The sequence below is a fragment of the Panthera onca genome, chromosome X, assembly GCF_046562875.1.
Source record: "Panthera onca isolate mPanOnc1 chromosome X, mPanOnc1 haplotype 2, whole genome shotgun sequence".
NCBI classification, from domain to species: Eukaryota; Metazoa; Chordata; class Mammalia; order Carnivora; family Felidae; genus Panthera; species Panthera onca.
The window spans coordinates 81,788,642-81,811,826 of record NC_138357.1 but is presented as its reverse complement, the minus strand read 5'-3'; the positions used below and the strand labels follow the sequence as shown (position 1 = coordinate 81,811,826).

At 42.4% G+C, this 23,185-nt stretch overlaps 2 protein-coding genes across 6 annotated transcripts in view; one reads left to right on the top strand and one right to left on the bottom strand.

Moving 5' to 3' along the window:
• Window positions 1-11,761, bottom strand: part of PFKFB1 (6-phosphofructo-2-kinase/fructose-2,6-biphosphatase 1) — a 111,745-nt gene extending 99,984 nt beyond the window's left edge. The window contains exon 1 of one of the 4 annotated variants that reach the window (XM_081793618.1): window positions 11,451-11,761. Coding sequence is in view for 3 of the 4 variants with exons in the window: in XM_081793617.1 (XP_081649743.1) it covers window positions 5,854-5,959 (106 nt within the window). In the remaining variant the exon portion in view is untranslated. Of the gene's footprint in view, window positions 1-5,853; window positions 6,152-11,450 lie in introns of those variants that run through there. The other 3 variants (XM_081793620.1, XM_081793619.1, XM_081793617.1) reach the window with 3 other exon arrangements.
• A 1,286-nt stretch (window positions 11,762-13,047) lies between these two features.
• Window positions 13,048-23,180, top strand: APEX2 (apurinic/apyrimidinic endodeoxyribonuclease 2). Of its 2 annotated transcripts, XM_081793026.1 has the most exons (6): window positions 13,048-13,619; window positions 14,635-14,718; window positions 16,728-16,908; window positions 17,438-17,584; window positions 18,327-18,396; window positions 21,123-23,180. In XM_081793026.1, exons 1-6 carry the CDS (start codon window positions 13,463-13,465, stop codon window positions 22,026-22,028), a joined length of 1,545 nt encoding a protein of 514 aa, XP_081649152.1. In that variant the 5' UTR covers window positions 13,048-13,462; the 3' UTR covers window positions 22,029-23,180. The 2 variants fall into 2 exon arrangements, with proteins under 2 accessions (XP_081649152.1, XP_081649153.1); XM_081793027.1 differs by lacking the exons at window positions 13,048-13,619; window positions 16,728-16,908.
• The last annotated feature ends 5 nt before the right edge of the window (window positions 23,181-23,185 follow it).

The window sequence follows — 23,185 nt, the reverse complement described above, 5'->3', positions numbered from 1 at the left end:
TTCGTGGAAGCATTATTCATAATTGCCAAAAGTGGAAACAACCCAAATGTCCATCAATTTATGAGTAGATAGATTGTATATCCATACAGTGAAATATCATTCAGTTATAAAGGGGAATGAAATATCTACACATGCTACAACATGGATTAACCTTGCAAATATTATGTACAATGAAAGCAGGCAGGTAGAAAAGGCCACATATTGTATGATTCAATTTATATGAAATGTCCAGAACAGGCAAATCTATAGAGACAATAAACAGATTAGCGGTAGCCAGGGGCTGAGGGGAAGGGGGAACTGGAATGACTCCAAAGGGTATGAGGTTTCTTTTGAGGGTGATGAAAATGTTCTGGAATTACTGGTAATAGTATACAACCATGTGTATATGATAAAAACCACTAAGTTGTATACTTTAAAAAGGTACGTGAATTAAATCTCTATCAAAAACAATCTTTAGAAAGTATAGAAAAGATATACCAAGCAACTAATAAACTAAATGTATTAATATCAGAAAAAATTTTGCTTGTAGGGCAAAATGCCAAAGATACTAAATAACCAGAAATTATTTCCTTACACATTGATAAGATATTAAATTCACCAGGAAGATATAACAATTGCAAATTTATTTACAATTATTCAAAATTGACATAGTTACCAGGAGATAGAAACAATTTTTTTCATATCAACAATTAGACAAAAACCCAGAAGAATGTAGAACATTTGAACCAGATTAACAAACATGACTAATTGAAGGATATACTACACTAAAATGTATATTTTTTTCAAGCACTTATGGAATGTTTACCAAAAATGACCTTCTTTGGTACAAAAAGCAAATCTCAGTATGTTTCAAAGAATTGAAATCATAAAAGTTTGTTCTCTGAGAAGAATGTAAGAAAACTGGAAATGGCAGGGGCACTGATCTGTCAAAACAGAAGCTGGCCCAAGGACTGGCATCAAATTACTGAAGGCCTCCTGCTGTGTCAGGCATTAACCCTTTAGTTGTTAAATGGTGATTAGTAGGTCCCAGCCGTCCTGAGAAAGGGACTGAGGTGGCCAGGGCAATGAGGTAAGTGGTGGGGAAACTAAGAAAGCCAGGAGCAATGTCTATTTACCAAATAATCTGGAAAGACTTTAAAAATCCTTATGTCCATACAATTGTGCATCTGAGGAACATCAGTCCTATTTACTAGGTCATTTATAACATCAGGTGCTGGTACTCAAATATGAGATGAGCATCCAACTCCAGACGTTATAAAAATCAAAAGAAATTGAAAGAAATAGTATAATTATATGACTAAATAGAAAACAAAGACATAACAGAATATTAAAAAGCCAAAAGTTGATTATTTAAAAAAACTTATAGAAGTGATAAACTTTTGGCAATATTGATCAAGAGGAAAATGAGAAAGTACAAATAAACAATATCAGAACAAAAGAGAGGATATAATTGCAAATGTAACAGAGATTTTAATGTTTAAAAAACATTTTTTAACGTTTATTTATTATTGCGAGACAGAGAGACACAGAGCATGAGCAGGGGAGGGGCAGAGAGGGGAGACACCGAATCTGAAGCAGGCTCCAGGCTCTGAGCTGTCAGCACAGAGCCTGATGCAGGGCTTGAACTAACGAACCGAACCGTGAGATCATGACCTGAGCAGAAGTCAGTTGCCTAACCAACTGAGACACCCAGGCGCCCTGCAACAGAGATTTTAAAAATCCAAAAATAAGAACTTCAAGCAAATAAATTTGAAAAGTGATATGAAATAGAAAAATTCCTAGAAAACCATAACTTAACAATATTAACAATTAGAAATAGCAAACTGGAATAATTCTATAACTATTTAAAAGATTGTATCATTTAAATTTTTTCTTGCAAAGAAGACAGGTGTCTCAAATGGTTTTATCTGAAAGTTGTGCCAAATGTTTAAAAACATATAGTTTCTTGTATGACCTCTGTCAGAAAATAATATGAAAGGAAATCGTTCGCACTTCATTTTATGACACCAAAATCAAACAGAAACATGAGAATGGAAAAATTACAAACCAATCTCATTCATGAACAAAATGCCAAATTCCTAAATATAATGTTAATGAACTAAATCCAGCAGTTTTTATTTATCCTAAGACTGTGAGATGAGTGCAACATGAGAAAAATCTCTAATGTAATTCACATTAACAAATTCAAATAGAAAATTAACATGTCATCTTAATGAATACAGAAAACACATTTAATGAAAGTACTCATTAAAAAAAATCCTATTGACAAACTAAGAATGAACTGGAACTTCCTTAACCTGTTAAATGGTATCTACAAAAAACTACTGCAAATGTATTCAATGGTGAAACTTTAAAAGCATTCCCTTTAAAAATTAGGATCAACATAACAATGCGCATTGTTAACATTTCTATTCAACATTGTACTTAAAATGGTGTGTTTGTGTTGGAGGTGAGAGGTCCTAGGAGTCCAGTAATATAAGAAATGGAGATATAAAAATATAAAGATGGGTGGTGAAAAAAGAAAACTGTCATTTACATATAAATTATCAAAATTAATAAGAAAGTTTATCAGGTTTTCTAGTTACAAATGCAATATACAAACAACTATAATTATACTTGTAAACACTAGCAATAAATTGCTATAAAATATATTTTTCTAAAAAGGTATTATTTACAATAGCAGCAAGAAATAAAAGAATTTCTGGGGCATCTGGGTGGCTCAGTCAGTTAAGCATCTGACTCTTGATTTAGGCTCAGGTCATCATCTCGGGGGTCTAGAGATCCTGCCTCATGTCGGGCTCTGCACTGGGCATGGAACCTGCTTAAGATTCTCTCCTTCTCCTTCTGTCCCTCCCCCCACACGTGCACAGAGGCACTCTCTCTCACTCTAAAAAAAAGGAAATAAAAGAATTACTTATAATGATGTGCAAGTCCTTTCAAATTATAAAGCTTCACTTGAATAACATGGAAAGGGTTTAAATAGATGGAGAGACATACTATGTTTACAGAAGACTCCATGTCACAAAAATGTTAACTCTCCTTAAATCGATTTACACATTGAATGCAATTCCAATCAAAATCTCAAAAGGTTTGCCTCTGTGTGTGTGTGTGTGTGTGTGTGTGTGTGTGTGTGTGTGTGTATAACTTAAAAAGCTGATTCCTGGGGCACCTGGGTGCCTCAGTCATTTGAATGTCTGACTCTTGATTTCGGCTTGGGTCATGATCCCGGTGTCCTGGGAGAGCATGAAACCTGCTTAAGCTTCTCTCTCTCTCTCTCTCTCTCTCTCTCTCTCTCTCTCTCTCTCCCCCACTGCCCCTCTCCCCTGCTCGTGCATGCTCTCTCTCTCTAAAATTAAAAAAAATGAAAAGTTCCTTCCAAAATTTATGTGGACAAAAATTTTTATTGCACTATTGTTCATAACCAAAAGCTAGAAACTACCTAAATGATCATAAACAGTTAGATGGGTAAACAAACCATGAGATATTCACAAAAAGTAGTATTGCATAGCATGGAGAATAAACAATGTAACTGCATGCACAATAATATAGATGGCACACAAAACATAATGTTGAATGATGAAACAAGTGCAGATGAGCATACACAGCTTTTCAAGCACTTTACACATGTTAAAGAATTTAGTTCTCAGAATAGCATCATTGATTGTGTCCATCTCCTCACCCACTGGGGCGAGGCCAAGTTGGGGCCTTTGGGGCCAAGTAGGTCTTCTAGAGAGGATGCTCCAAGCAAAAGATGATTCAGGTCTTTCAGTGGTAAATAGACTCCCCAGCAAGGGAGGTGAGGCAGACATTGCCCAGGGCAGGATTTGGCAAACACTAAGTTTATTGCATCTGTGGTCTGACATAAGTCAGTCAATCACTAATGAGTGACTGTCTTGTGCAAACAGAGCCCATGCTTGCCTATGATAAGTGGTAGAGTGGAAGTAGAGCATTAAATACCTGCTATGTGCCAGGCTCTGAGCTTGATGCTGAAGATATGATGGGCAAAAAGGTCACACACCTACCTTGTTTAAATAATACCTAACATTCATTGAGCGCTTATTTTAAGCCAGACAATTCTCTAAACATTTCATATACTTTAGCTCTCTAATCTTCACAACAACACTATTAGTCACTTCTTTTTACAGATGGAACAATGGAAGCACAGGGAGGTAAAGATACTCGCCCGAAGTCACAGAGGCAGGAGGTAGCCGAGCTGGGATTCAAACCTAGGCGGTCTGGATCCAGAACCTCTGAATCACTGAATCACCCCAACAACATGGTGTGGGGAGTAGTTATTAATCCTGTTTTGCAGTTGAGGAAATAGAGGCTCAGAACTAAAGTGAGCACACATTTGTTTTGTACCCTCTACATGACAGCGACTGTATTAAGTGATTTATGTATAATAGTTCTGCAACCTGAAAGAGTTCACAGGAATATAAAAGGCCTAACTCTGTAGGACCCAGGTGTGCAGAGACTAGCTTGCCTGCTGCCAGCTAGACCCAACTGTCCCTTGGAAAGGATCAAAGTGGTTGACTGGACAGAAGTGAGATGTAATTCTCAGTCTCATCCAGGCTCCTAGATCTCTAGATAAGTGAGTGAAACTGCTGGTGGATAGAAGAAGGAAAGAGAGCAGGAGGCTGGGTTTTTTTCTGCCTCTTCCTCTTCTTCCTCCGTCTTCATCTTACATACTACATACCATATTTTAACATCCTACATCTTCCTGTATTCTCTAAGCAACTACATCTCTTCCCAATATCCCTGAGCCTGAACATCCTCGAACATTTGTATAGAGGAAACTTAGTCAGCTGTTTCTCAAGATGTCTGGGTCCCACGGTGCACAACTGTCTTAACTCTGCCCACCTCATGGCTCCTCAAGCCATATCCTTGGGCTGGAAGCACCTTGGTTCACAACCATCCCTGTTATCTATGGGGAATGGTATACTACAGTTTATATATATAAATATATATATATATATATTTATATATATAAATATATAAATATATTTATATATAGTATATATATTTATATGTATAGCATATATTGTGTATATATATAGTATATATATATTGTGTGTATATATATAGTATATATTGTGTATATATATATATATATATATATATATATATACACACAAGTTTTGTTTGATTCTCCTTTGTCCCTGCTCTTTAAGTTCTCCAAGTGAATATTTCACAGCAGGGTGTCCCTGAGAAGCTGAGTGTTTTCTCTCTCAAATTCCCAGAACAGCAAAAGTGTCCATGTATGCCAAGATGGCAATGCAGGAGACAGGACATCCAGGGCATCAGACAGATAGAAACTTACCATAAGAGGCTTGAGAAAATGGAGGAGACAAACTGACCAATGACGTGGTACTGTTATGTATCCAGCACCTGTTCCCTGAGAAATTATGCCAGGAACCATCACCTTATTTCACCCAAGCACTATCAGACAAGACCAATTTCCAGACACTTCACTGAGATAACCAAAATGAAACATTCTAGGCCAGCACTGAACAGTTCCAAATTAGAAATGTGAAATTTCAAACAATAAGCATTTGAAATAAGCTCTGGATAAGAAAGAAAAAAGTGCCTCGTCAAAAATCACTCTGATTAAGATGGTCTTTACCTAATCTGCATTCTTTCTCTGTCCTTCATCTCTCTCTTTTTGTCTTTCTCTCTTTCTTTTTCTATCTTTTCTGCCATTAGCCTTTTGTTATTTTTCAGCTATTTAATTCAGCTGCTTGTCTAGTCCCACTTTCAGGTTGGGTTGGGGGTAGATGGGGAGCATGTCCTTTGCTCTTATATACCCCCTCTACCACCACCACCTTGAGACCCATGGAAGCAAATCACACTTACAGCCTCTCCTCCGTTGTAGCCCGCTGCTGCCATTGCTATGTGGAATCCAGATCTTCTGCAACCTGGTTTGGGTGAGCTCTTCCATCTCTCGAGACATCTTAGGCATCACAGCTAATGACACCACTGTCCACAAGGTACTGGGCCTCACTTCTGCCTTACTAGCTATCTCTTCTGTTGCTGTGGCCACAGCAGCAGGTGGACAGAGTTGGGACAGGGAGGTGCACTGGGCTTCTGAGCCCTCTGGCAGCCTGTATCCAGCCCCCTCTCCTTTTTCCTAGTCCTTGCCTGACTTGCCTGCCTCTGTGCCTGTATGTACCAGTGGGGGCTTGGGCGCAGAGTGACAGAGAGAGAGAGAGAGAGAGAGAGAGAGAGAGAGGTTGGGCAGAGGTCAGCAGAGGCCTCTGAACTCCAAGGGCTGTGTACCTAGGAGATAAATTGGAGCCCAGCAAGGAAGGTAGCCAGCAAGATAGCCTAGGTCTGGCCAGTTACTTCCCTCCAATGAAGACAGGACTAGTAGAGTATGCAAATAAAAGACCAAAGATCATGTGCTTACATCCTGTGTGGGGTGGAAAAAGTAAAGGTGATGGAGACATGTCTCAGCAGCTTTCACAGCTTTGAAATAAAAATGCACCCAAGTAGAATGTTAAATTCTAACCCAGAAACCTCTAGATATCCACATCACAAATTCAAGGTTCTCAAGTGCAAACAAAAAAATCCCTACTGAAAACTGCAATATTTTGAGCTAGCAATCAAAAACCCAAACTGGAAGTGGAAGGTTCATTGTCTCCCTGCTTTTCCCCACCCCCAAATGTTATTGCAACCATTGTCTTCCCCTGAATTCTGCTGCCTTTCCCACCACAGGGCCTCTCCCTTCTAAAATGTTCTGCTTAGGGAGCATACTTGGAGAGATGGACACAATCTGGTCATCTTTATGTTCTCCCCAACCAAGGCTAAACAAATTAGAGTAAACGTTTGGAAGAGGAGTGAATGCAGCCATTTTTGGGGGGAGAAATGGTAAGCACTGCCCACATGGCTTCCAGCTGCCATTAGGAACCCCAGGGAGAAAGGCATCATGATCTGATCCAGAACCTGACTACAGCTCTTCAAGCCAAGCTGTGAAGATGGTGGAGGCTTAGGGTGAAGGCTGAAGCAGGCTGAGTGTGGGGATCAGGGAGCAATGACCTCAAAGTAGGACAAGTCCATAGGCCAGAACCATCCCACTCAGATGTGTGTGCTCTACCTAGCCACCCCCCCTCCACGCCGGGTTGTTTTGAGGTTTTCATGTGTAGAACTCATGTAATGACACAGCTTACCTGGAAGATGTCCAAGTGTACTCTTACTTCATTCTTTTGCAACCTTCCCACCCCCTGATGAATCTCCAGTGATTGGCTACAAGGAAACTCAACTTTCTTCCACTGAACTGGGCTACACAGGAGCAAGCTTTTGGGGATAGAAATCTCTAATCACTTTCCTTCAATGCTCTCAGCTCCACTTTGCCTTTTAAGAAGTTCCTTAAAAATTTATTCTCAGCGTCCTGGTCTATTCAGAGGTTAGATTCCCTCCGGTTGTGTATAAATCATTCCAAACCTTTAATACATTTCAAAGCCTGCTCATCTAAATGAATCTATTGAGGCAGTGAATCACAGTGGTTAAGAGCAATGGGCTGTGGAGCCATACTACTTGAGTGGAATCCCACCTCTTCCTTCTGCTATGAGATCCTGGGCAGAAGACTTAACTTCTCAGTGCCTCATTTTTTTTCTTTAATCTGATAAGAGTATCTACCCGCTTAGGGTTGTTGAAGATTCAACATGTTAATACACATAAAGCAACCTAGAAATGCTCAAAATACACTACTTAACACCCATTCTCTTTATGTAGTAAATGATCAATCACCTCTTTAGCTAATCTGCAACTTCTAACATAATGCTGAGCATATAAGAAACAGTAAGGGGAACTTACAACAAGGGGTTAACATTTATAATAAATAAAGAGCTCCTGCTAATCAATTAGATAAATTCACTTTTACTTTTTTGGTCTTGTAGCAAACAAGTGACCAAGTCAGGAGTAAGACACTGGGGACCTGATTTTTCCCAGTCCAGGGCTTTTTTGTTGTTGTTAATTAATCAATTTAGCTTGATTTAAGAAGGTGGTCTTCCAGATGATCTCAGAACCTTGAGAGTCTCAGAAATAGACTTTGGAAGAGATACAACTCTCTTAATCCTAATAAGTCTCCTAACTGGTATCACTTTGCTAATGCTAATCTTTTTTTTCCCCCTCAGCATTGGCTTTGCTTGCTACTGAGTTGGGTTTTTTCTTTTTCTGACAGTGCAATATTACACATACTATATTTTGTGTTAGATTTTTTTATTGAAGTATAATTAGCATACAGTGTTATATTAGTTTCAGGTGTGAAATATAATAATTCAACAATTCTATACATTTCTCAGTGATCATCTAGATAAGTGTACTCTTAATCTTTTTTATTTATTCTATCCCTCCCCTCATCTACCTCACCTCTGGCAGCCACCAGTTTATATGTATTTAAGAGTCTGTTTTTGTCTTTTTTTCTTGTTTGTTTGCTTCTTAAATTCCACATGAGTGAAATCATATGATATTTGTCTTTCTCTGACTTATTTCACTTACATTATTATTCTCTAAGTCCATCCATGTTGTTGCAAATGGCAAGATTTTATTCTTTTTATGCCTGAGTAATATTCCATTGTGTATATATATGCCATAAATTCTTTATCCATTCATCTACCAATGGACATTTGGGGTGATTCCATATCTTAGCTATTGTAAATAAGGCTGCAATAAACATAGGAGTGTATATATATTTTTGAATTAGTGTTTTCATTTTCTTTGGGTAAATACCCAGTAGTGGAATTGCTGGATCATATGGTATTTCTATTTTTAATTTTTTGAGGAACTTCTATAATGTTTTCCACAGTGGTTCCATCAATTTACATTCCCACCAGCAGTGTATCAGGGTTCCTTTTTTTTCCCACATGCTTGCCAACACTTGTTATTTCTTGTGTTTTTGATTTTAGCCATTGTGACAGGTGTAAGGTAATATCTCATTTTTATTTGCAATGCTAATAATCTTAACAATAACCTTTCACATGTATGTTTCCATGGAGCACAAAGCAACAACATATTCCATATCCTAGTTGTGCCTTATAAATATTCTCACTAGTCTCACAGGGAAATTGAGGTCTACAGAGGGGAAATAACTTGTCCAAAGTAATTGAGCCAGTCACATGAACCCCCTTCTATGTTTACAATTTTGTCCTCACAAACTTGCCAAGAGGCAGAAAGATAATTTTAGCAGCAGGAAATCTGAGATAGGAAGCAAACAGGCTATTGGCAAGGTCTGACAGGGTAAACCTGGATTCCAGGCTTGAAAACCCAAGTGAAAATTACCTGGAACTGGAACTAGCTAGCTGGTTGGTTTTGTTGTTGTTGTTGTTGTTTTGTTTTGTTTTTGTGGTTGTATGTGTGTTGTTTGGGTTTTTGTTGTTGTTGTTTACCACTGTTACCAATTTTGATACTAGAAGCAGGAGAACTAAACAAGCTTTATGGAAAAGTTTTAGAATGGCTCTTCTCAATCAAGTTCAACCTATTTCTGTAGCCATGTGTCTCTTTAGACCCTCATGCTTAAACTACACGGGCTGACTCACTGATTCCCCAAACATAGCATATGCCTCTTTTTTTTTTTTTTTTTTAACCTCTGGGCCTTTGCTCAGCCTGAAATGCCTTATCTTTCCTTCCATTCTCAATTAAATCTGACTCATTCTTGAAGACCTGGTTCAATGTTTGTCTCCTCTGGGAAACTTTCCCTGTACACTGGGACAGTCATTATCTTTGGTTCTCGTATTGTCTGTATGCTTCCATCTATCTGAGCAAGTATCCACCAGTGTTTGTTTGTATACTTCCCTACTAGACTGTGAGTTACTTGAGGATGGGGACTAGACCTCAGTTATCTGTGATCAGTGTTTCCAGTGTCCAGCTCAGGTCCTGGTAAAGAGAAGACACTTGCTCAGTGAGTATTTGTGCAATCTATATCTCTCTGCCCTAGATGAGATGACCATGTAGATGAATAATCCCCCATTCAGAAAGGTAAATGTTATAACTTACAGCTATGCAGGGAACTGGGGGGGGGGCAAACTAGGTCTAAAAGTAGAAGGTGGAATCTAGAAAGTTTCTCAACCTTGAATGGGGCAGAATAGAATAAACAAAAGAATGAAAGCCTTCCCTAAAAAGGTCCAGTTAACTGGTTTCAAAAAAAGAGTTCACTATCAGAGACTTACACAAGACCCAGATCTGAGTCACAAATTCTAAAATGAGGTTAACTGTAGGAAGAAAAATTACATAGTGTGACTTCCTGAGGCCCACCTATCCTGACTATCCTCCCAAAGTATGGGGTATGTGGGAGAATCCCATTAAAAGCAGTATTAAGACCATATTGATGGGGGGCGCCTGGGTGGCTCAGTCAGTTGAGCATCCGACTTCGGCTCAGGTCATGATCTCATGGTTCGTGGGTTCGAGCCCCGCATCGGGCTCTGTGCTGACAGCTCAGAGCCTGGATCCTGCTTTGGATTCTGTGTACTCACCTCTCTCTGCCCTTCCCCCACTCATGCTCTGTCTCGCTCTGTCTCTCAAAAATAAATAAATGTTAAAAAAAAATTTAAAAAAAGAAGACCATACTGATGGGTTACAAAATCACAAAATGGGATCTCCTTATTAGTAATGCTTGGGAGTATGTGAGTATGAATGCATTTATGGGCAGTAAGGGTGTAGAGGGGAGATTGGCTACATGCTTACAGTTTAGGTGTTTATATGTGAGTATCAGACCTTTTGTGGCAACAGCCTAGGTAACACTTCCTTCTTAGCCACTTCCCTGGCCCACTATCCCCCCCACTATATTCAGCCCCATGCCTAGGGCCCAAGGCTCACTGCATTGTAGTCCTAGGAGTGACTCTTCACAGACTATAGTCACTCAGGGAGAAGAGCAGCTGTATGGCTGTGGTGGTATTGCCTGTGGAGGCTAGAGAAAAAAAGCAGGATCACTAATCTCAAAGCATGGAAGTCCTGAAACATCTCCAGAAATTCAGTTCCTGTTCTCCCACTCCTCTTCACCTTGAGACAGCCCTCTGAAGGAAGTAGGCTAAGGACTTCAACTTCCATTATAGTAAGGAGGTTACTGAAGCTCAGAAAAGGTGAAAAGCTTGTTCAAAGTGCCACCGCAAACCAGACTTACTTTATACACCATTGGGGAGGTAAGAGATATAATTCCTACCATCCAGTTCACTCAAAACTGGAATAGACAAAGTTAGAGAGACTTTTCAAGGTGTTAGGGAACTGCATCTTTATGACAGTGTCCCACAAAGACAGGTGGGAATGGATGACAAATAGATAGATAGATAGATACATACATACATACATAATTAGACATAGATATCCTCTTTTCTCCAACTCTCCCATACCCTTTGATCCACACTTCAAACAATCCCTATGTAAAGAAAACTTTCCGGAGAGCCTGAAGAATGGATTTGGGTTTGTGTAACCCCATCTATTTTTCCTTCTGTCTCACCTACCTGTTCTCCTAGAGGTTTTTTCTTCCATCGCTAATTATCCAACACACAGCTTTCTTGCATTTAGACCCTCAAAGCAAGTCCATGAGTGGCATCAAAGAGAGAGCCTGGAGGCATTGGTTGTTTCCTTGGAAAGGCTAGGAAAGTACCCTGGGTAAGAGCGGCATGTGTGCCCTCTGTTGAAATATCAGCTGTTAGTTATCAAAGAAGTTCGTGAGCCATCCGGAGCCTTTACTCTTCAGGCCAACCATGTGTTCTCCTTGCACCAAAGGTCAGAACTAATATTAACAAGCAACTGCAGAATGGGGAAATTAAAACCAGCAATGGAGACAGGCAAGATCTGGATTTCCTCGGGGCTGGGTTTCAAATTGGTCTTCAGTGTAAATGGACATGAACTCTTACTGGGCAGTGCTTTGGCAATACGAAACAAGAGCAATAAAAATGTTAATTTCCTTTGTCCTAGTTATCCCACTCCTGGGACTCAATCCTGAGCCAATAACCACCAAAGCATGAAAAAGCTCAAAGCAACAAATTTTTTATTTTAATTGCAGAGCTGTTTATCTTGATGGCAATAACTGGAAGGTAACCTTTAAGTCCTCTAGGAGGAAAAGCAGCTCTTTGGGTCTTTTCTGTAGACATTGAGGATTATGGCTCTAAGACTATAAAATAATTCTGGGGAAAAATAATCATGTTGCAATTTGGGGTGAGGAACCTAAGACTGCAAAGTCATGCTTTTCCTTGGACATTAGGCATGTCTATTAGTTACATTGTGTGTTCTGAAAAACATGTCACTAACATGTTTTTGCGTTTGTTCTGTGTTTGTTCATTCAGTTAGGAAATATTTATAGACTCCTAATATATGCTGTCCCCTAGATTAGAGGATGGGGATAACAAGATGAATCAGACATGGTCAATGCTGTAAAGTTGCTGGAAGTCGTGTGACAAAAACAGAAATCAATGGTAGCTGTGTATTGTGATAAGTGCTGTGACAGAATGGACCAGAGGGAGCTGTGGGGGCCCAGAGGAAAAGATCTAACTGGGGAGGTGTGGTGTATGGGTGTTACGAAAACTTATTCAGGAAAGTATTCCTTGAGGTGATTAAGGTAGTGTTTGAATCCTGGCTTTACCATTTCTGTGAGACAGATGAATTCACTCATTCTCTCATACTTAGCCTTAATACCCCTTACAGGCTTGCCCAGCGAATGAAACAAATAATGTATATGGAAGAGCTATGGGCTACACTGGGAAACAGTGCTGCTCTGGAGATTGGGTGGCCCACTTAAATTCTCTGGTCCTCGATTTTACTAATCTGAGAAATGGAGCCTAGAAAAAGTATGTGTTGGGCCATGTCCTTAGGAATGTCATAAGGCATTATAAGACACATAATGGCTATAAGGTGGGTTTGAGACAGCTTCCTCCCTTCCTCTCTCCTTGCCCTTTAAAGCTAGGGGCCTAATCCTAAATCTTATTCCACTAATGTACTTCTTCCTGTTCCCTCTAGCCGCGCAGTGTCCTTCCCGCCTCCCCTCTCCTACCCAAGCACAGTTACAGCCATTACTGCCAGGACGTCAGTGACACAGCCAGCAGCGCCCTTAGGGGGCAGTCGCACTAGGGAGGGGGCTTCAGTCGCAGCGCGGTTCCGTTCAAGGTTCCGCTGCTTAAAAAGTGGTGAAATCTCGTTTGTAAGTAATTGGCGGCACCCAGGGGGCTTTTGAGCAGCAAGGAAAGGAAGTCTGACGCCAGTGAACGACGGGAGTAGCATGAGCCTAACTGCTGAGCTTTCTCTTGCCATTCATTCCACCCAGGGATTTGCACCACACCCTTCAGCTTCCGCTCCTCCCGCCAATAAGAACTGAGGAACCCGAAGCCCCGCCCCACCTTCAACGACGCTGTTGTGGCGCGCAGGAGAACGCAGGCGCCATTACGCGCGGAAGGCAGAACTTGGCCAGGTTGAGGTTGTCCAGCCGACCTGTGGCCCCTAGGTTGGGCGCGCACTGTGAGGCGTTGCAGTCAAGATGTTGCGCGTGGTGAGCTGGAACGTCAATGGGATCCGGAGCCCTCTGCAAGGGATGCTATGCGAGGAGCCCAGCAACTATGCCGCCATGGTCGTGGGGCGCATTTTGGACAAGCTGGACGCCGACATCGTGTGTTTTCAGGAGACGAAAGTGACCAGTGAGCGCTCAGAAGTCCAGGACCCATACCATACTTTACCTTTTCTACTAACTTTTGCCCCCTACTTATTATCATTTTATTTTCCTATTTCTCTATCCGTAGAGTCCTCTTAGACACGGTTCAGAATCCTGATCCCCTCCCCCTTAAACTCCTATCTCTCACGCCAGCTTTATGTCTTAATTCCCACTTCATCTCCTGTCCTCCGCAGAACCTTAATTCCCTCACCCTTGTAACCTTCATCCTCGCTCAGATCCCCTAATTTCCACTCATTATCCTGTCCCAGATCAGTACTCCAAATTTACAATTTCCACACCCTGTCCAGCTCCAACTCTCAAATTAGAACCCCCAACTCCCCTTCCTTGCTCCCAGCTTAGATCCTTTAATTTCCACCCCACCTTTGCCCTCAGTTCAGATTATCTAATTCCTTCCTTTTTACCTCTCCTTCTCAGATCCTCAGCTCTCCCCTCACGTCCCCTATTTCTCTACCCCCATCTCTCCTTCCCAGACTCAGAACCTTATATCATTTTTATCACATGTCCCACCCCAAGATTAGATCCCCTAAGTTACCTCTCTCACACACCCTAGCTCAACACCCCCCATTCCTTCCCTCTCCCATGCACCCCCTCTAAGACCCTCTAACTACATTTCCCTCCATCCCCAATTCAGATCCTCTAATTGCCTCCTTCTCATACCTCCTATTCCTAGCTCAGATTCCCAGTTCCGTCTCCCATATTCCCATTCCCCACCTCCAGCTCCCTCCATTAACCTAATCATTAGCTTCCTCTCACCTAATTCCCTTCCTCACATTCCATAGCCTCCCCCTCCTTATATCAATTTCTTCTCTAGTCCCTACCTTTCTAGCTTCTCCTCTAATCATAGATATTTCCTCCCAACTCTGGCTCTGATGTGTTCAAGGAATTAGCCTACAACTGTTAATTACAGACCTTTGTGCATCTGGGGCTTTACTTTAGGTTTTTTTTCCTTTGTTTGTTTATTTGTTTGTTTGTTTTTGCAGGGGATGTGCTGACAGAGCCCCTGGCTATCACTGAGGGCTATAACTCCTATTTCAGCTTCAGCCGCAGCCGCAGTGGCTATTCTGGTAAATGGGGCTTTCTGGGGACTTAAAATGAGTGATGGAGGCAGTTCCGGGGGAGTTTTCCAATATTTGATGAGAAGGTCGTAAGAAACTCGGGTTTTTCTTAAGTTTTTTTTGAAATTACAAAGCTACTTTTAATACTTTGGGGTGAGCCCCACAGGAATAAAAATACTGGGAAGGTGTAACCCCCTCACCCCCAGGATGATCCAGGGGAAAAAGAGGCTACCTGAGGGGAAGGAAGTACAAAAGGGACATGCTGCAAACTCAGGGCAAAGGGAATGCCATCTGTGCTGGAACCTGTGAGAAAAAGCAAACTTTGGTGGGGCTGGCTCCAGGCACACAGGGAAGGGCAAGAGGATTGGACACAAAGATACATGGATTCCTCCTTCTTCTCCTTAGCCTTTTTCTGCTTCTGCTGAATGATCTCAGAGTCCCTCTGCATGCGGGTAGCAGCAGAAGCCTGTCACTCTCATTCTTTGGACTTTCCCTTAAACCTATTCACTCTGCTTTTTCATATTCTGGCTGGTGAGCTAGCTGGTTACCATGGGTCATGGTGAGGGCAGTGGCTCTGGCCTGCGTCTTTTGCATCCCCTAATTCTGTTCAATGTTGAAGGTCCCCAGGCTGTTAATCCGCAGAGCTAAAGTCACATAAGATTATGTGAAGGATAGTTTTTATGTATAAAATTATTCTATTGGACTTTGGAAGCAATCATGTGGTAGTAAATTGTATGAGCTCTAGAGCCAGACTGCCTGGGTTTGAATCCTGTTTCACTTCCTAGCTGTGTACCCTCTGGCAAGTTACTCAACCTCTACATGCTTCATGTTTCCAGCTGAAAAATGGGAGATAATGCCTACCTCCTAGGGCTAGTATAGGCATACTTTGTTTTGTATGTATATATAGTATGCATGTATATTATATGTATATATGTATATATATATTATATGTATATATAATACTAATATATAAATTTCTATATAAATAAATATATAACATGAATTTATATATCTATATATAAATATACATACATATATAAAGTACTTCACCTTGTGTTTTGCAGGTATTGTGTTATTTATTTATTTATTTTAATGTTTATGTATTTTGAGACAGAGTGTATGTGAGCAGGGAGAGGCAGAGAGAGAGTGAGAGAGAGAATCACAGTAGGCTCCATGCTGACAGCACAGAGCCCAACATGGGAGGGCCTCGATCTCAGAAACCGTGAGATCATGACCAGAGCCAAAATCAAGAGTCAGACACTTAACCAACTGAGCCACCAGGTGCCCCAGATACTGCATTTTTTGTAAGTTGAAGGTTTTATGGCAATCCTGTGTTGCAAGTCCCTTGGCACCATTTTTCCAGCAACACTTGCTCACCTCATGTCTCTTTGTTAGTTTTTGGTAATTCCTACAATATTTCAAACATTTTTATTACATTTGTTATGGTAATCTGTGATCACTGCTTGCAGGTTGGTAAAAGCTCAGGTTAACAGGTTAGCACTTTTTAGCAATAAAGTATTTTTACGTAAGGCATATACGTTGATTTTTTTAGACAAAATGTTATACATTTAATAGACTACAGCATAGTAACAACGTAACTTTTATCTGCACTGGGAAACCATAAATTTCATTTGACTCGCTTTATTACAATATTTGCTTTATTGTGGTCTGGAACTAAACTCGCAATCTATTGGGGTATGCCTATACAAGGATTAACAAATTAGTCCATGTGATAATAATAGCTAACACTTTTTGGGTATTTACCATGTGTCCATGTAAAACACTTAGAATATTAACTGTTATTAATTCTGTGGCTTTTTTAGATGAAGGAACTCAGACTCCATGGTTTGAGTAGAGTTGCCTTGGGCTCTTGGAGCCATCCATGGCCCTTGAGTTGGGAGGGTTGTCATTACAGCCACACTTGATGAAGATGTCTAAGATGACCTATGTGGGGACAACAAGCTGTGCAATAGGCTGCTGGCTTCTAGGTCTGCTCAGAGTACCCTGTCTGTCTCCAGGTGTAGCCACCTTCTGTAAGGACAGCGCTACCCCTGTGGCTGCTGAAGAAGGCCTCAGTGGCCTACTTGCCACTCAGAAGGGGGACGTGGGTTGCTATGGAAACATGGATGAATTCACCCAGGAGGAGCTTCGGGCTCTGGATAGTGAGGGCCGGGCCCTTCTCACACAGCACAAAATCCGGTAATAGTTCACATCCCCCTGTCACTGGCTTCTACTCTGAGTATGGTCATTCTGAGTCTTGCCTTAAAAAACATGTACTCATCATGGAAAACTTCCCAAATTTACCTTTCTTGGACTCTAGTTCTATCTGGGCTATTCCTGTGTGACATTGGGCCAATCATATTCCCTTCTGAGCTTTGAGTTCCCCATCTCTACAGTGGGGAACTGCAGGAGGTCCAGCTCTCTTATTACCCAGGCACCTCAAAAGCAATTTGGCAACTTATCACCCCCAGGTTGCTCTCTTTCTGGGTGTCTTGTTGTGAATGGCAGCACCATCATGTGGTTTACCTGGGGGTCATTCTAGATGCCCCTCTCTTTTGCCTTATCTGTAGTCAGTCCCCATGTCCTGTGCATGCCAGCTCATTCATGTCTTTCTGTTGCCTTCTTCACATCCATCCCACAGACAGCTATTAAATGGAATCCACATGGTATGGGGAGGGAAAGCTTGGAAATGACCTTTTTGGTTGGGGGGGGGGTCTCTTCTCCCCAGCACATGGGAAGGGAAAGAGAAGATCTTGACCCTAATCAACGTGTACTGCCCCCACGCGGACCCTGGGAAACCTGAGCGGCTGGCATTTAAGATGCGCTTCTATAGCTTGCTGAAGATCCGAGCAGAAGCCCTCCTGGCAGCTGGCAGGTATTGTAAACCTGGGAAGTACTTGAGCTTGTTCTAGGTACACAGCCTATTTAGGTGTCAAACTTTATTGGAAGGAATATGGGGTCTTTGTCTTTTGAGGTCCTTTAAAGCCTAGATGGAGACACCAGCATGCCTACCTGAATGGGCCCTGCTCTGTATGAGCTGTAAGGACCAGAAAAAGTGATACAAATATGGGTTTTATTCTCAAATATCTCTGAGCACCTATTCTGGTTCCTTTTACTCACTATGAGCCCCAAGTCTAGTTCTGGTTTTATTTTCTCTTTTGTTAAGTGAATGTATGAATTCCTACCTCACAGAATAGTTTTAAGGATGGAATGAGACAAAGAAAAAGTGCCTGGAAGCAAATGAAAAGTCTTGTCCCAGGGAAGGACAGGAAAGTGAGGGTGGGTTAGAGTAATCAAGGGATGCTTCCTAAAAGAAGTAGTACCTGAGCTCAACTTTGAAGGACCAGAAAGATGCCTTAGGTAGAGATCAGTGAGACAATCATGTCAAATAGGGAATGATGTCATCTTTGGAGATCAGAATTGGGTTGGTCAGACATAAAACGTGGTAATCTTGTGGTAAGATTGGAGAGGTAGGCTGCTATGCATTGCTGTGGGTTCCCACCTTGGCATCAAGGTGGGAAGTGGCCAATCTTGGGCCCAGGGGAAAGTACATGGGCCAGAACTATTGCTTCCCTTTCTTGAATGTCTAGTTGATAATCCCATATCATGTTTTTCAGCCATGTGATCATTCTGGGTGACCTGAATACAGCCCACCGCCCCATTGACCACTGGGATGCAGTCAACCTGGTAAGGCTCTTCTAGGCCCCTGCCTTATTTCTTTTTTTTTTTTTTTTTTCTGATTGGGTTTCTGTTTAGCCAACCAACCAATGCTGGATTTTGGGGCCAAGGATAGCTTCCTTCATGGAAAAGCAGAGCTTAGTTTGAAATACTATTCTCAAAGCACTGAGGATTATTCATTCAGAAGACATTACTGATCTTGCCCTTGGCTTGGTCCTGAGCCATGTGCGGGGGACTCAGTTACCAGTCAATACTGGCTCTTGGACCCTCAGAGGGCTCAGCATGGTGATGGGCTATGGACATATGACCAGCCAATTACAGAAAGGTATCTTCAGGCTGAAGCAGAGATGGCAGGCCAGGAGTCTAGGCGTGCCTGGAGAAATGGGATTCCTGAGCCAACATAGACATTAGGGAGGCACCTGGAAATGGTTGGATTTTAAAAGATAAGTAGAACAGAGCTTTGGGGTGGAGAAAGCAAAGCATTCTAGCATGAACAAAGGCTGCAAGGTGAGAATTTGCCTGGTGTGCATGGTGAACTGCAAGTCCCATTCTTGTTAGGCAGTGACATGGAAAGGAGGTGAGTGGCCAGAGATGGGGCTGGAGAGTCCTTTGGGGGCCAGATTTCAAGGTCCTTGAACTCCACATTGCTTTGGTCATTTCTCTAATACCGTACCTGGTTTCTTGCTCATGAACCTTCAATACCTCCCTGTTACTTGTGCAATGCAGAGAAAACATCTAGGCCTGGCATTGAAGACTTTTTCTGGTCTGTGCCCAGTCTCCATTTCCATCCTCAGTTCTCCTACACACTCCATCCACCGTAGACAGATCGTCTCCTCTCAGTCCATTGCAAAAGTTATTCTCATTTTGGCCTTTCTCACTGTACCATTCTGTCTTTTTTTCTTGTATGAACGTCTCATCTCTGAGTGCCTCTAGGCTGATGGTTCTCACCCCGATAGCACATTAGAATGAGGAACTTTTACAAGAGTATCAATATCTTGGTGCCACCCAGACCGATTAAATCAGAATCTTTTGGGCGTGGGGCCAGAGCAGCAGTATGTTTTAAAAGGTCCTAGGCTGATTTTATTGTACAGTCAAGCTTGACTAGAATCTATAAGCCAGTTCCCAATTTGCCTTATAAGGGGAGTGATCAGTAACTTATGCTGGCATAGTCCAACTCAGTATTGGGTATGGCTCAAAGAAGGGGCTATAGGAAGATTCCTTGATTAGTTTGCAGAAGAGCCACATAAACATAGATGTGGCTTCTAGCTGGGAAAATGAACAGAAATGAGATAATGAACGAATGGTGGTGGTTGTGTGTGGTGGGGAAGAGAGTGTACATTACAAAGCCTTCAGTCCCTCCCTACCTTATTCCTCATCAGGCATTTACTCAGTCTGTTCTTTCTGCTTCCTGAGATAGTTTATATAACTTTATACCTTTTCTTCTTAGTTCAGAACTGTTGTAGATCTCAAAAGTGCACCTCTTCTTCCTTCTGGGTAAAGAGAATTAATAGTACCAGGTCACATGACAAGCACAAACTTTCCAAAATAGCAGAATATGTCCACTTCCTAAAAGACTGGCTCTTTTAGTCTTTTTTTTTTTTTTTTTTAATAAGCTCCATGCCCAACATGGGGCTTGAACTCAAGACCCTGAGATCAAGAGTCATATGTTCTACTGAATGAGCCAGCCAGGTGCCCCGGCTCTTCATCTCCCTAAATGGCACCATTATCCCCTTGGCTACTCCAACCAGAAGTCTGGGAGTTGTGTTAGTATTGTTCTTTTCTATCCCCCCCATCCCACATTCAGTTGATCAGTGAGTACTGTTGACTTTAGTTTCAAACCATCTCTTAATTTCATTTCTCTTTGTCTCCTCAGGCCCTACTCTAGTCTGAGTGATTATCCTCTCTTGCTTGCATGGACTATGATAGTTATCCTACTGGTCTGCTGGTCCCCAGTCTGGTCTCCCCTCAAGTCTTTTGGGTACACTGCTCCCTCTCTCCACAGGCCCATTACAGAGGCTGCCCTCTCAATTTATAACACCCTCTGCCTGGCTTGCTCTTGCTCAGCCTTCACTTCCCAGCTCTAGATCACTTTTCAGGATGAGTTCAGGTTTCTACTTTGTCCCTAGCATCATGCCTGGCAAATAATCTGTGTTCTTTGAATGTTTTTCATTGAATGAGTGGGTGGGCAGGGGGATTGGATGGATGGATGAGTTGGGGATCAGAGCCAAAGGAAGTACTTAGGCATAGATTTGTGGAGCTCTTCAGGTGAGGAGTTGGTGGGGTAGAGGGAAGATGGTCTGTGAGGCTTCTGACACACACAAGATAAGGCAAATAGTTCCAGAGGGTTTAAATGAAAAGGGTAACAGTCTTCTTAACTCCTAATCCCAGTCCTACTTCTTAGAGGTAACCATTTTTAGCTTTCTGCTTTCCATCCTTTTGGGAGCAGTTTGAGAATTGCTTTGATTAAGCAAACAACAAGCTTTCAGATTTGGCATTTATGGATCAATGCAAGGCAAATGTAGCCTGATACAGAAGGAAAAACAAACATGGGCTTTTAAATAAGTAAGGATGGGAATTGAATCCCAGCTCTGCCATTTCTGGACTGTGTGACCCTGAGTATTAGTCTTCTTTGGAACAATCAAGTTTTCTCATCTGAAAAATGAAGCAGTTGGTTTTAAGTCTCTTCCAGGTCTAGGCATCTAGTTTTGCCTGTCTTCCTCTTTCCCCTTTGCCAGGAATGCTTTGAAGAGGACCCAGGGCGCAAGTGGATGGACGGCTTGCTCAGTAGCCTGGGATGCCAGACTGGGTCTCATGTGGGGCCCTTCATTGATAGCTACCGCTGCTTCCAGCCAAAGCAGGAGGGGGCATTCACCTGCTGGTCAGCAGTCAGTGGTGCCCGGCATTTGAATTATGGCTCCCGGCTTGACTATGTGCTGGGGGACCGGACCCTGGTAATAGACACTTTCCAGGACTCCTTCCTACTGCCTGAGGTGATGGGTTCTGACCATTGCCCTGTGGGTGCAGTCTTGAGTGTGTCCTCTGTGCCAGCAAAAGAGTGCCCACCTCTGTGTACCCGCTTCCTCCCTGAGTTTGCAGGCACCCAGCTCAAGATCCATCGCTTCCTAGTTCGTCTCAAAGATCCTGTGTTCAGGCATTCAGCACTGAAACTCAACAATAAAACCCAGGTACAGATGCACCAAAACAAAGCCCGTGTGCGCTCAACCAGGCCTCGGCCAAGTCAAGCTGGCTCCAGCAGAGGCCAAAAAAACCTGACAAGCTACTTCCATCCATCTTCCAGCCATCCCCAAGCTTCTCCTAACTTGGAACTTCCTAGTGTGGGTGCCCTCATGACCCCAAAGACGTCAGAAAAGGAGGTGATGACCAAAGTGGTAGAGGGGCAGGCCAGTGCTTCAGAGGCCAAGGATGAGAAGGAGATACGGACCTCTTTTTGGAAGTCTGTGCTAGGGGGTCCCTTGTCCATGCCCCTCTGTAGGGGCCACAGGGAGCCATGTGTGAGGCGAACTGTGAAGAAGCCAGGACCCAACCTGGGCCGCCACTTCTATATCTGTGCCAGGCCCCAGGGTCCTCCCACTGACCCTTCCTCCCGCTGCAACTTCTTTCTTTGGAGCAGGCCCAGCTGAATCAACTCAGGCCTAGGGATATCTATCATGGTTAACCCTGTATATACTCAGGCTAGCCCCCTCCTAGGCTACCTCTTCCTCCCCCAAGTCCTTCTCCTCTTCTTCCACTTTCCTCAAGGACCCTTCCCTTTCCTCTTTCTCTTCCTCTTCCTTCTTTAAGGCCTCTCTTACTCTTTCTTCTTCCTGCCTAACTCCTCCTCATTGGTGAGCTACTTGTTTGTGCCCTGTTGCTGTGACCCAATTCCCCACTGTGCTTCCCACCTTCCTGTCAGAAGTACACAGGAACCAATTGCCGCAGAAAGTTGGTTTTAAACCCCTTTATTCCTTGCTGACAAATATATCTGTTCCTAAATAAAGTCTGTTTTTATTTTAGCATACCATGTCATGTACACAATTTGGATATGCTCCATGAAGTTGAGTTAGAGACATTATCTCAACACTGGATTTCCCAGCGGCCTGTAGCCTGATGATACAACTCCTAGAGAGAGGGGAGGAAGGAAGAGTGGTATTCACTATAACGGTGCTCTGTTGAGTTGTAGGGGTTCCTTGCACTGCTGAGGTTGGATCAGCAAGGGAGGTGGGTGTGGTGTGTTAGAAAGCTCAGGTGGATTGTGTAGCCTTAAACTGGCACTTCCCAACTGGTGTGTTCCACAGTTGCCACAAATGTATTATAGGGTGGAAAGAAATGGCCTTAGAGTTTCCAAGCAGGGCACAAATGTCAGGAGAGATTGCCTCCTAAGCAAGTGGTGTCATTAGTTCACCCAGGAGTCCCATGCAAATGTTTTCTGTGTGCTATGGCCTGGAAAGATTGGGAGCATTGCCTTGAAAAAGTTGCTTGCTATAGCCAAGTCTCTTTCCCACCTTGGAAAATAGAGCTGGTAAGTCCTGTTCTATAAGGTACTATGGAAAAGAAAGAGGACATCCATTCTATCTGCTGGATAATACCTCCAAAGTTTTGGGGAACTATTCCTCTCTTCCAGATAGTTCAGTTAGGGCTGATTCTATCTCCTGACTTCAGGGGCTACATGGGCCTATTGTGTCCAGGTCTACCATTAATGAGTCAGTCAGTCCCTGAATTTTCCTCATGGCGCTGCCACTCATCTGAAGGAGTCAGATATGCAGTTTTCTGTCTATTAAAGGGCTAAAAATGCTGCAGT

Coding starts and splice junctions, on each gene's coding strand:
- APEX2 (XM_081793026.1), top strand. CDS start 13,463: ATGTTGCGCGTGGTGAGCTGGAACGTCAATGGGATCCGGAGCCCTCTG. Junction 13,620..14,634: donor TCAGGAGACGAAAGTGACCA/GTGAGCGCTCAG, acceptor TTGTTTTTGCAG/GGGATGTGCTGACAGAGCCC. Junction 16,909..17,437: donor CTCACACAGCACAAAATCCG/GTAATAGTTCAC, acceptor TCTTCTCCCCAG/CACATGGGAAGGGAAAGAGA.